Source organism: Mobula birostris, chromosome 5, assembly GCF_030028105.1.
Source record: "Mobula birostris isolate sMobBir1 chromosome 5, sMobBir1.hap1, whole genome shotgun sequence".
NCBI lineage: Eukaryota > Metazoa > Chordata > Chondrichthyes > Myliobatiformes > Myliobatidae > Mobula > Mobula birostris.
The window spans coordinates 7,123,934-7,136,836 of NC_092374.1; the positions used below are offsets into that span (position 1 = coordinate 7,123,934).

Sequence of the window (12,903 nt, forward strand, 5' to 3'; positions counted from 1 at the left end):
AGCACACACGGTGACGATAGCAGAAAGGCAACTAGTCACCAAAAAATGCAGCGATTTTCCGTTAATTGGGCCATCAGTTAATCAGAGCAGCCACTAACTTGGGACAACTCTTAAAGATCATAAACAAATTGAAAAAATAGCCGAGATTCCCTTCATTTATTTAGGACATTATGTCGTTTAATTGGGGCAAGAGATTGTTGCCGAACAGTTTCTAACTACCATCAGACGACTGCACCTATGTGGCCGTTATACACTGCACCATGCTTAGAACAAACAAGTTTTTACATAGCATCAGTTGTGTGTGTTTTTGTTGAAAAAGCAGTGATTTCTGTCACTGGTAGCTGGTGAGAAATAAGCAGTAAGACAAGTCGGAAATGTTTTGCTCACTGCACTTTCAATCACTCTGGCTTGGAGATGCCAGAAACGGCCAAAAGTGAAAATGAAAATATTTCACTAATTCAACAAGTTAGGGACTATGATGAATTTGAAGATATTGACAATCAGCTTGAATGTTACAATGAAAATGAAGATTTGGGGGATACAATTGCTAATAGCATTATATGAAGGCAGCCCATTATCTGCACCAGACTCTCTCTCTCTCTGCATACACACACACATATATATATAAAACACACATACATACACACACACACATACATATATACATATATATACACACATACACATATATAGCCCAAGTCCGAGTGTCACGGCCTGCAGGGTGATGGTACAACAGTGCTCATCTCATGCTAGTGCATCTGGAGACAAACACATTCCAGCTTATTGCTTGCACATTTTGCATTTAAGTTGTGTATAATTTTCAATAATTTATGTTTATGTTAACATGTTTGCCCTCATCTTGTTTTGTACTGAGTTCTGCTGCATAAAACTCATTTTCATGACTTGTGGATGTGAGCCCATGTCAACAACGAAGTTGAAAGTAAACTTAAATCTACGTCTGCTTGTTTTATTTTTAGCTCTGGTTTGAGTTCAAAAGGATGAGGGAGGATCTCATGAAAAATCACCGGATACTGAAAGGCCCAGATAGAGTGGATGTGGAGAGAATGTTTCCACCAGCAGGAGAGTCTCAGACCAGAGAGCAGCATGCTCAAAATGCTGGAGGAACTCAACAGGTCAGGCAGCATCTGTGGAAATGAACAAACACATTCGCCGTTTTGGGCCAAGACCCTTCATCAGGACTTTGCCCAAAAGAGCAACTGTTTATTCCCTATTTTTGTGCTCCCCTTTTGCACTAGCTATCTAATTAATTTTTAATATAATTTATTGTAATTTAATTTTTAAAAAAAATATTATGTATTGCAATGTACTGCTGCCACAAAAACAACAAATTTCATGACATATGCCAGTGATATTAAACCTGATTCTGACTCTCCACAGATGCTGCCTGAGCACTTTGTGTGTGTTACTCAAGGTTTACAGTATCTGCAGAATCACTCCTATTTAGGATCTGAGGGCACAGGCACAGAATAGAGGGATGTCCATTTATAACAGAGATGAGGAGGAATTTCTTTAGCCAGAGGGTGGTGAATCTGTGGGATTCATCGCCACAGACGGCTGAGGAGACCAAGTCTCTGGGTGTATTTAACACGGAGAGCGATAGGGGTGCCACGTAATGCTATTGCAGCTCGGGGCATCAGAGTTCAGAGTTCAATCCTGCTGTCTGTACGTCCTTCCCGTGTGCACATGGTTTTCCACCGGGTGCTCGATTTCTCCCCACAGACGTACCGGCTAGTAGGTCAGCTGGTCATTGTGAACTGTCCTGGGACTAGGCTGGGGTTAAATCGCTGGGTTACTGGGCAGTGCGGCTCATTGAGCCAGAAGACCCTGATGCACACTGTATCGAAATGAATAAACAACATTCCTGATTGGCAAGGGGGGGGGTTAAGGGTTACAGGGGGAAAGCAGGACAATGTGGTGAAGAAAAATCAACCATGACGGACTGGGTGAGTAAATGACGGGCCAAATGGCCTGATTCTGCTGCCAAACCTGTGGTCTCAGTGTACTTCACCATTAAAGCTCCTTACCCACCCCCTCTTTCTCATCTGCCTACCCCCCACTTCAGTGCCGAACTCATCCTCCGCAGGGTTTTGAAAAGGATTGATTATTCAGAGATACACTGCGCTACGTCCGTGGGCTGTGGTAGGCACCCGCAGCGCCCAGAGGACGCGGGAAGAATGTATTAAAATTCTTACAGACGACACCAGGGTTGAACTCTGAACTCTGACGCCCCCAGCTGGAACTGCGTCGAGCTAACCGTGACGCTACTGTCCTGAACTTGCCCCACCCCATCCCACCCTGCACACTCGCCCCCTCACCCTCCCCAATGTGCGCCTGTGGGTGCCGGCGAGGTGTTAGTAGCCGCAGGCCGGAGCTGAGGGAGGGTCCTGCCGTTAGAGCTGGGTGGGGATGTAGGCTGGTGGGGTGTTAGGCGAGAGGGTTGGCTGGGTGGGAGTGGTGAGCATGTGAGGGGTCGGGGGACGCCTGTACCTGTCGACCAGGACCCCGGCTCCACCTCGTAACGGAAAGCCTGCTGCACTGGCATCCTCCGCGCCACTGGTCGTCGATGGGAGAGAAACAATCGATCAGCACATACAACAAAGCCCCCTCTCACAGAAATCTGCGGAGCCTGCATCGCCCCCTCCCACAGCAGCCCCCTCTCCCAGCTGACAGGGGGCGGGCTGGGGTAGGGACACACCAAGAAACAACGTCTGGCTGATTTAAGTGCCAAGCCACATTAGAAAGATTTGTGTCAAGGTTGAGGGCGAAGGACAAGTTGGTGTTTAGCTCCCTATTCTATAAGACTTCACTCCCCTCAGCACTGAACTGACTCTGTGACTGTCCACTCACTCTCGTGGACTCAGTTTCGGTTCATGTTCTGTGGATTGTTTGTTTACTTTTTGACTGTTTGTGATTTGTTTTTTTTCTTTTTCACACATTGGATGTTTGACTGTCTTTGTGGTGTGGAGTTTTTCGTGAGATCTATTGCATTTCTCTGTTTTATGACTGCCTCCATGAAGACAAATGTCAAGATTGTATACATTATACATAGTTTGATAATAAGTTTGCTTTTAACTTTGAAATGGGAGACAAAGCTGTCAACATCTGGCACCCTTGGAGGGACATTCCGGGAGTCTGCAGTCTAGAGAGGATGAAGGAGGCAGTCGAATCCCACCAATCTCCCCTTCCAAGGCAAGCATTTGTACAACACACAGTGTATTACAATAAATCTGTAGACTTCTCAATGACCTAATTTAATTGGCCAAATTTAAATTGCACAGCTGCCTCTGTGGGTATTGAACTCATGTCTCCAGGTCAGTAGTTCAGCCGAGAATTCCATGGAAGCACAGAAACTGAGAGGAGGGAGAGAACAGTGTGACCTGGGAACAGGTCCTTTGGCCCAACATGGCTGAGATGAATTAAACCAACCCCCTTCTGCTTGCACAGGGTTCCTATCCCTCCATTCCCTGCACACCAGCCTGAGAGCCTCTATTGTATCGGCCTGCAGCACACCCTGTCACCCACCACTCTCTGTGTGTAAAAAGAAATTTGCCCAGCACATCTCCTTCAAACCTTCTCGCTCCTACCTTCAAACCAAGTGCTCTGGTGCCTGACATTCCTACCCTGGGGAAGTAGATACAGTCTGTCTACTTATCTGAGCCTCTGATAATCTTATAAACCTCTATCAGATCTCCCCTTTCCACTCCCCCCTCCCCGCCACTCGAGAGAAAACAACCCGCGTTTCTCCAACTCTACTGGTAGTCCACGCCCTCTAATCCAGGCAGCATCCCGGCAAACCTCCGCTCTTCCGCACCCTTTTATAAAAAGCTTCATTGATTCTGTCATAGTATTGTTCTATAGAGTTATTGAGTATGCTCACAAGAAAATGACTCAGGGTTGAATATGGTGACATACATGTACTTTGCTAATAAAATTTACTTTGAGCTTTTAACATCCATCTTACAATGGAGCAATCAGAGCTCCACGCAATACACCAAGTTCAGCCTAACTGAAGTTTTATTCATTGCAACACGACCTCCTAACATCTACACTCAATAGCCCAACCAACAAAGACTAGCGTGCCATTATACCTGCCTTACCACCCTTTCTATTTGCATAGCACTTCATGGCGCTATGATCTTCTACCTCAGGGGTGTGTGCTTAGCCCACTGCTCTACTCTCTAGATACAGATGACTGCATGGCTAGGCACAGCTCAAATGCCATCTATAAATTTGCTGACGATACAACCATTGTTGATAGAATCTCAGGTGGTGACGCGAGGGTGTACAGGAGTGAGATATGCCAACTAGTGGAATGGTGCCGCAGCAACAACCTGGCACTCAACGTCAGCAAGACAAAAGAGCTGATTGTGGACTTCAGGAAGGGTAAGACGAAGGAACACATACCAATCCTCATAGAGGGATCAGAAGTGGAGAGAGTGAGCAGCTTCAAGTTCCTGGGTGTCAAGATCTCTGAGGATCTAACCTGGTCCCAACAAATCGATGTAGTTATAAAGAAGGTAACACAGCAGCTATACTTCATTAGGAGTTTGAAGAGATTTAGCATGTCAACAAGTACACTCAAAAACTTCTATAGATGTACTGTGGAGAGCATTCTGACAGGCTGCATCACTGTCTGGTATGAAGGGACTACTGCACAGGACTGAAAGAAGCTGCAGAAGGTTGTAAATCTAGTCAGCTCCATCTTGGGTACTAGCCTACAAAGTACCCAGGACATCTTCAGGGAGCAATGTCTCAGAAAGGCAGCGTCCAGTATTAAGGACCTCCAGCACCCAGGGCATGCCCTTTTCTCACTGTTACCATCAGGTAGGAGATACAGAAGCCTGAAGGCACACACTCAGTGATTCAGGAACAGCTTCTTCCCCTCTGCCATCCGATTCCTAAATGGACATTGAACCTTGTGGGTTGGGTTAAGAAACTGCAAGGGTAAAAGGACCCTGATATATAGGCCTCCCAACACTGACCACAGATTACAATGGGAAATAGAAAAGGCGAGTCAGCAGAACAAGACAGAACAAGCAACTAAACAAGCCCCCATTTCTCCCCCCGTCCACACACATACAGGGTCCTCCAGCGTCCAGCCCGCAGCGGACCCGAGCTGGAACCTGCAGACACTGGGCTTCAACTTCCAGAGATTCAGACTCAGGGCTCTGCCTGCTCAGAATCTTAGAACACGGCAGCACATCTAGTCCATGTGGACTATTCATCTATGTAGTCCCATTGACCATCAGCCCTCCATACCACTCCCATCCATGTACCACATGAACCTATCCAAACTGCTCTTAAAGTTTGAAACTGAACCTGCACCCACTACTTGCGAACGCAGCTCGTTCCACCCTCTCACCACCCTGAGTGAAGAAGCTCCCCCTCATGCTTCACTTTAAACATTTCACCTTTCACCCTTAACCATGACCTCTAGTTCTAGAACCACCTAACTGCATTGGAAAAAGCCTGTTTGCATTTCGTCAACATCTTTATGGCTTACCGTATGACGTTTCTGGTAGATGGAGATCGTCAGCCTGGGAAGGCAGTCCATCGAACAGAGGGAAAACTCTGATTTCAAACCTCCGCTGCCTTGCGGCCATACCCACTCATGGGAAAGGCTTCAGGAATAAACCCTGAGGACACATCCGGAGCTGGAGTCCCTAAGGCAGTCCGACGTTGCCTTCAACCTTGCTCTGACAACTCCCGCGACGACACTGGTGCCAAGCTGTATCGGCCCTTGCCCTTCCCTTGGACAACATCAGTGTCCTGGAGAGGGGAGACGCAGCATGGGCAACTGCCGGTCTTCCATACAACCTCACCCAGGCCTGCGCCCTGGAGAGGACACTCCAGCATCACCTCACCACGACAGCACAACTGAAGCAAGATTTTCCAGGCGCAAATCCATGGTCTTGTGAGACTAACGGATGCCACCACTGTATGACGTGGGCAATTACGGTTTTCCATCAGTCTTTATTCTGAGTAGTTCTAATGAGATCTTCAAAACTTTTGCCTGTCCATCCCTTGATGTAACTCATGAATGTCATGCACTGACATTTTCTTCCATCAATTTTTCCCGTCACGACAAGATGTTCGAGCTTCTCTTTCCTCAGGACACCTCCCCGAAATTCCACCTGCTGTTTCCTGACTGATGATCAGCTCGCTTCTTATTCCGGCTTTTCACAACACTCCCTCATTTGTTACTCCGTCCCTTCCGTGATATTTTCATCATTCTCAAAAACCACATTTCTGCAGCTCTAAGTCTTCCCTCATTGTGCTCTGATATTGTCCAACATTCGCTTCCATGTGTCAGCGTGGGATGAAAGTAGCCCCACAACACTCTGAGTTTTATACCCAGAGAAATTATGTTATTCTTTAGTACTTTGCTCAAGCACTCAAACATGCATTTAGCAATCCCAATCCTTCTTCTCAAGTCAAGTCGTCACTTTTTATTGTCATTTTGACCATAACTGCTGGTACAGTACACAGTAAAAATGAGACAACGTTTTTCAGGACCATGGTGCTACATGAAACAATACAAAAACTACACTGAACTACGTAAAACAACACAAAAACTACACTAGACTACAGACCTACTCAGAACTGTATGAAGTACACAGAACAGTGCGTGCATTACAATAAATAATAAACAAGACAATAGGCACTACGGAGGGCGGTAGGTTGGTAGTCCGATGGCTTAGGGGTAAAGCTGGTACATAAATAAACAGCTGAATGGCGGTGTCCGGGATTCCATCCGTTTTTGTACTCCCACTGAGTATTTCACTGGAGTCGGTTGTAGTCCAATTATTTAATGTCCATTGGAGAGCAGAATGGGTGGGAGAGCTGGCCGGGTAGGACTTGCTTTTCTCCTGGCACGTTCTAGTTTCATTTACCCTATCTATACCACTCAGAATTTGTACACCATCAAATCTCCCCTCATTCTCCTAAGCCCTATGGAATAAAATCCTAACCTAGTCAACCTTTCCCTGTAACTCAGGTCCTCAAGTCCTGGAAGTATCCTTGTAAATTTTGTCTATACTCTTTCAATCTTAATGATATCTTCCAACTCCACCTCCATTCATGTCTCTATTTTGCTGTGCCCTTTTACAGCTGTCTACACTGTACACCACACCACAAATCTTTATGTCGTCAGCCACCCAGCCACCCACAATTTCAGCCAAGTCACACATATACTGTATCCTGCTAAAGTCTTGACACACATATATATAGCTAGGGTGCCTAAGACTTTTGCACAGACCTGTATTTGTCAACGTGGAGGGGAAAGCGAGTTTGTAAATCTGACGGGAACGAAGGATGTTGGGAATGGTGAGGGTAGAGTGCAGCGGGAGGGCTGTGGGACAGGTGGCAGAGGAGTGCCAAGGGTGGAGGGTAACACAGGTGTAGACACACCCAACCCTGAGACACCAGGCAAGGTCATTTAATTCCAAACAATTAGTTTATGATCATTACAGAATGTCTCTCCGGTGCTCCCTGCTCCCTCCCCTCTCCCTTTCCCATGTCCCAACCATGGTTCTCCTCTCCCTGCCCCCTTCCCACTCTCAGTCTACAATAGAGACCCATATCAGAATCAGGTTTATCATCACTGACATATGTCATGAAAGATTTTGTTTCTTTGTGACAGCAATGCATAAAATCACTACAGTATTGTGCAAAAGTCTTAGGCACCCTAGCTATGTATGCGAAGAGGCCTGTTGTTTTCTTTGTAGTTGAACAATGAATGATCTACTTGTATTTTATATAATTACTTATAGTAACTGCTTGCGATAGTTCCTCGTGGCTGTAGTATGCACATAACAGTTAATATGCCTCTAGTGCAGCGGTTCCCAACCTTTTATGCCCTGGTGTCGTGAGTCCTGCTGGCTACTGCAGATTGCCGTAGAGCAAAGGGCTTCCAGGTCTCTTCAGCACCTGTATTACTAACTGTCCTAATGAGAGTCTTTTCTTTAACCTTACTGGCACGGGTTTTCCACTTTCTGTGATTATTTAATTCGGACTCTCATTTAGCAATCATTGTGGGGTCCATGTGTGGAGAATGATTTGTCTCGTGGTGTCACTCAGTCGGGTCACTGATGCTCTGTTGGTATTCCCATATATAATCTCTCGTTTCTATCTCTACATAGGAGTCTGCTATTCCTCTGCTCCTGGGTTGAGTCGTTACCAGTGTTCACCATAACAGAGTCTGCTGTTCTTCCGCACCAGGGTTCAGTCGTTACCAGTGCTCACCGTGACAGAGTCTGTTGTTCCTCCGCACCAGGATTCAGTCGTTACCAGTGCTCACTGTGACAGAGTCTGCTGTTCTTCCGCACCAGGATTCAGTCATTGCCAGTGCTCAGTGACAGAGACTGCCGATCCTCCACTCCTGGGTTCGGTCGTTGCTATAAACTGAGGGGTCCACGGACTCTATGTCGGGAACCCCTACTCTTGTGGTTATGCGAAGTATAATTCCCGAAGCTTTGTTCTACACTAGGTAAGTGTTTTCTCAATGGTTAATTTTCATCCCAGTATTGACTAAGTGCTTTCTAACTAGTCTATTGTTATCAATGGATTTAGGTGGAATTTTTCTTATCTTTGGGTATAAGAGTAGCTGTTTTATCCAAGCTGCCATCTTTAGATCTCCCTTCTTCAAGCAGTAAGACCCCTATCACTGTTCTGTTCCCGTTCTCTTTGTTCCATCAACTCTTAATAAAAGAATTGTGAGGCAAATCATATCAAATCAAATCAAGTTTAATTATTATTCAACCATAAGTGGATATAGCCAAATAAAACAGTGTTCCTCTGGGGCCAAGTTGCAAAACATACACAGCACATTCAAAGAAGCCAGCACCAAGAATTGCACCGATTGAACACTGGAGGGTAACACTGACAGTAGAGGCCAGCCCACACCCGAGCACAGGCGCCATGCTATATCACTGCTGGCGTCTCCTCACCTGGACTGCAGCAACAGGCAGGCCCACGGCTTGAGGCCTAGTCCTTGCTACAACTGAGCCTCTGCAGCTCCCAAGTGGTTTATGCCTTGTCCTGACTTCTAAAATACAACGGAATCCAACAGGCCCCACAGCACCAATCCCAGCACAAAACATTCAATCCATTCATTTCCAACGTGGATGAACCTCCATTTCCAAAATCACTCTCCCCTCATACCCCTCGATGTCTCCCATACCTGGAAATCTACTCACCTCCCTCTTAACGATAAGCAGACTTGTCCTCTAGTGCAACAACGATCTGCTGGAGGAACTTGGCGGGCTGAGCGACATTGGTGTTGGGGTGGAAGGAATTGTCAATGTTTCAGCTCAAAATCCTGTATGAGACTCAAATCATCATCAGTTACCTCCACCTCCACAGGTGCTGCTTAACCTCGAGTTCCTCTGGAGTCTAGCATCTGGTGTCTCCACTACCCATAACAATGACAAAATGAATTCTACAGGCTCACCGCACCCTGGGCCTAGATATTTCTCCTCATCCCTGTCCTGAACCCCTTGCATCTTTATCAAAGTTTAAAAGTTCAAATAAATATATTAGCGAAGTATTTATATGCCACCATATACAACCCCGAGATTCATTTTCTTATCAGCATTCTCAGTAAGTACAAAGAAACACAATAGAATCAGTGAAAGATTGCACCCAATAGGACAGACATCCAATGTGCCAAAGGCAACACGCTGTACAAATACAAACTCAAAAACAAAATAATAATAATAATGATGATAGATAAATAAACATTAAATACAGAGAAGATGAGATGAAGAGTCCTTAAAAGTGAGGCCATAGGTTGTGGGAACATTTCAATGATGGGGCAAGTGAAGTTGAGTGAAGTTATCCTCTTTAATTCAAGAGCCTGATGGTCGAGGGGTAATAACTATTCCCGAACCTGCTGGTGAGAGTCCTGAGGCTCCTGTACCTCCTTCCTAAAGGCAGCAGCAAGAAGCTTGGACGGTGGGGTCCTTGATGATGGATGCTTTATCCCTGGAGTATGAAGTCGTACCCCTCATACACCATCAATTTTTAAGACCCTAGAGACAGGGGGGATATCTTCCCTGTGCCACTTAGTCAAACCCAGTCAGGATTCATTCCTGATGAAGGGTCTCAGTCTGAAATGTGGCTCTTTATTCCTCTCCGTAGATGCTGCCTGACCTGCTGAGTTCCTCCAGCATTCTGTGTGTGTGTTGCTCTGGATTTCTCGAGTTCAGTTCGGCCAGTGACATAGCAGATCGTGTGAAGCTATAACAACACCAGCAACCAGGGTTCAAGGAGTTTGTGTGTTCTACCCTTGACTGCGTGGGTTTCCTCCGGGTGCTCTGGTTTCCTCCCACACTCCAGAGATGAGTTAGTGAGTTGTGGGCATGCAATGTTGGTGCTGGAAGTGTAGCGACACTTGCGGGCACATCATTGACTGTGCTGGTTGTGACATAAACGACACATTTCACAGTATGCTTCGAAGTATATGTGATAAATAAAGCTAGTCCAATCTAGATCCCATCAATGGTAAACCTCTCCACCCCAGAGAGGTGCCATCATTGGGGAGAAGGGGCGTGAAGCTATGGATGAGGATCAGGAAAGTCTGATTATAACCAGGACTCCATGTTCCCATCTATTGCCCAGTAACCCTCTCCTTCCCCCTCACATCTCCTCTGTTTATCCACATCCACCTCAGATTCAGACTCCCCTTCCACCACCTTTTGAGGAAGACTCAGCCCCCTCGGAGAGGAAAACGTACCAGCTGCTGAAGCTCCAGGTAAAGACACTGGAGCCTCTGCCCTCCTACCGATGCAGGAGATGTGGCCTTTTCTATCTTGGCATGCAGCTGATGCACTCACGTAAATGCCTTTCACGTGGTAGTTTTAGTGGTCTCACCATTTTTGTTGTCTGCTTCCTTTGATATTTTGTGTTCATTACAACAAAGCTCCCAAGGCCTGCTTGCACGTGTGAGGCCTTCTGAGGGAGGCCATCGAAGACGCAGCTGCAGGCCCAGGCCTGGATCTGAAGGCCCTGCCCTTAGTTTACATCCACCCCACCCCTCTCCCAGCTTCTCAGTGGCAGTCCCCGGCACTTGTTCCCCCGTCACTCACCGAGGGTCTTGACTTGGTTACTGGGTCCACTGGGCAGGCTGGGCCCATGGGCATTGACGGCACGTATCACAAACTGGTACCAAGTCCCTGCGTCTAGATGCTTAATCACCATGGATTCGGATTTGATCTGTTCCCCGAGCACGGTCCGGCTCTCGTTTCCTGCCGACCTGCTGAGAGAGGGCAGAGAAATCTCACCGGCTCCCCGTGTATTTCAGGTCACACCAGCAGGAAAGAGGATGGGTGGCAGGGGAGACAGGTGGCAAAAAGAGAGGGACAGAGAGGTGTGAGAGGAGGAGGGGAGGGAGATGGGGAGGAAAAGGTGGAGGGGAGAGGATGAGAGGTGGAGGGGGAGGGTGAGAGGAGAGAGAGATGGGAGAGGTGGAGGGGAGAGGGAGAGGGAGGACAGGAGGAAGATGGAAAGGAAGGGATGGGTAGAGGAAGGAGGAGAGGGAAGATAAGAGGAAGATCCATAAAGGGAATGGGGAAGAGAGATGGCAGAAGGAGAGGGAGAGGAAGGTGAGAGAGGGAAAGGGACAGGAGAGGTGGAGGGGAGAGGGAAAGGAGAAGGGAATTGGTTGAAGAGAAGGTGGGTTAAGGAGGAGAGGTGAGTGAGGGGAGGTGAGGGAGATGGAAAGAAAGGGATGAGGAGAGGGAGGGGAAAGGAAGAGAGGGGGAAGATAAGAGGTAGAGCAATAAAGGGGTGGGGAGAGAGGGATGGGAGAAGGAGAGTAAGAGGAGGGGAGAGGAAGAGAAGGAGGGGAGAGGGAGAGGAGGAGGGGAGAGGGAGAGGAGGAGGGGAGAGGGAGAGGAGGAGGGGAGAGGGAGAGGAGGAGGGGAGAGAGAGGAGGAGGGGAGAGAGAGAGGAGGAGGGGAGAGAGAGAGGAGGAGGGGAGAGAGGAGGAGGGGAGAGAGAGAGGAGGAGGGGAGAGGAGGGAGAGGGAGAGGAGGGGGAGGGTGAGGGAGAGGAGGGGGAGGGTGAGGGAGAGGAGGGGGAGGGTGAGGGAGAGGAGGAGGAGGGAGAGGAGGAGGGAGAGGAGGAGGAGGGTGAGGGAGAGGAGGAGGAGGGTGAGGGAGAGGAGGAGGAGGAGGGTGAGGGAGAGGAGGAGGGTGAGGGAGAGGAGGAGGAGCGAGGGAGAAAAGGAGCGGTGAGGGAGAGGGAGGACAGGGGAAGATGGAAAGGGATGGGGAGAGGGAAGATAAAAGGAAGATCGCTAAAGGAGGTAGGGGAGAGAGAGATGGGAGAGGGAGAGATAAAGAGAGGCAGGATTCAGTCTCGGCCTCGGGCATTGTCTGTAAGGAGTTTGCACATTCCCCCCGTGAATACTTGGGCTTCGCTTGGTTTTCTCCCACAGTCCAAAGACGTGCAAGTTGACCAATTTAAATTGTCCCTCTTGTGTGGCTGAGGGGTGGAATCTGATGGGAATGTGGAGAGTATGAAACAGCATCCGTGTAGGATTGGTGGCTGTTGGTCAGCAGACTCGATGGGCTGATGGGCCTGCTTTTGTGCTGCCACTGTCTGTGACTCCATCACCTCTTTAAGATTCTCTCTCCCTCTCTCCTAAGTACTTTCTGCATTCCCTAACTTTATTTCAGATCTCTGACATCTGCAAGGTTTTCCCTTTGGCGTCACTGACCAGCGTGCAGCCTGATTGGTTGAAAGTCAGACTGGTTCAGCGTGACCTCTCGGCCCGAGTGGCCAGTTCAGTCCGTATCCATGGTGCTGGGAGTGAGGCAGCAAGATGCCTTTTCCTCAGATATAACAGCTTCACTCACACAGTGACTGCTGGGTGTCCCC

At 47.9% G+C, this 12,903-nt stretch overlaps 1 protein-coding gene across 3 annotated transcripts in view; it reads right to left on the reverse strand.

Moving 5' to 3' along the window:
- The window catches only part of egflam (EGF-like, fibronectin type III and laminin G domains), a 166,297-nt gene that overhangs the window by 132,620 nt on the left and 20,774 nt on the right, over positions 1 to 12,903 (reverse strand). For 2 of the 3 annotated variants that reach the window (XM_072257543.1, XM_072257542.1), the window contains exons 7-8: positions 11,109 to 11,278; positions 2,509 to 2,574 (exon numbers count right to left, since the gene is read on the reverse strand). In XM_072257543.1, the coding sequence (XP_072113644.1) occupies positions 2,509 to 2,574; positions 11,109 to 11,278 (236 nt within the window). The remainder of the gene's footprint in view (positions 1 to 2,508; positions 2,575 to 11,108; positions 11,279 to 12,903) is intronic. The other variant, XM_072257544.1, reaches the window with a different exon arrangement.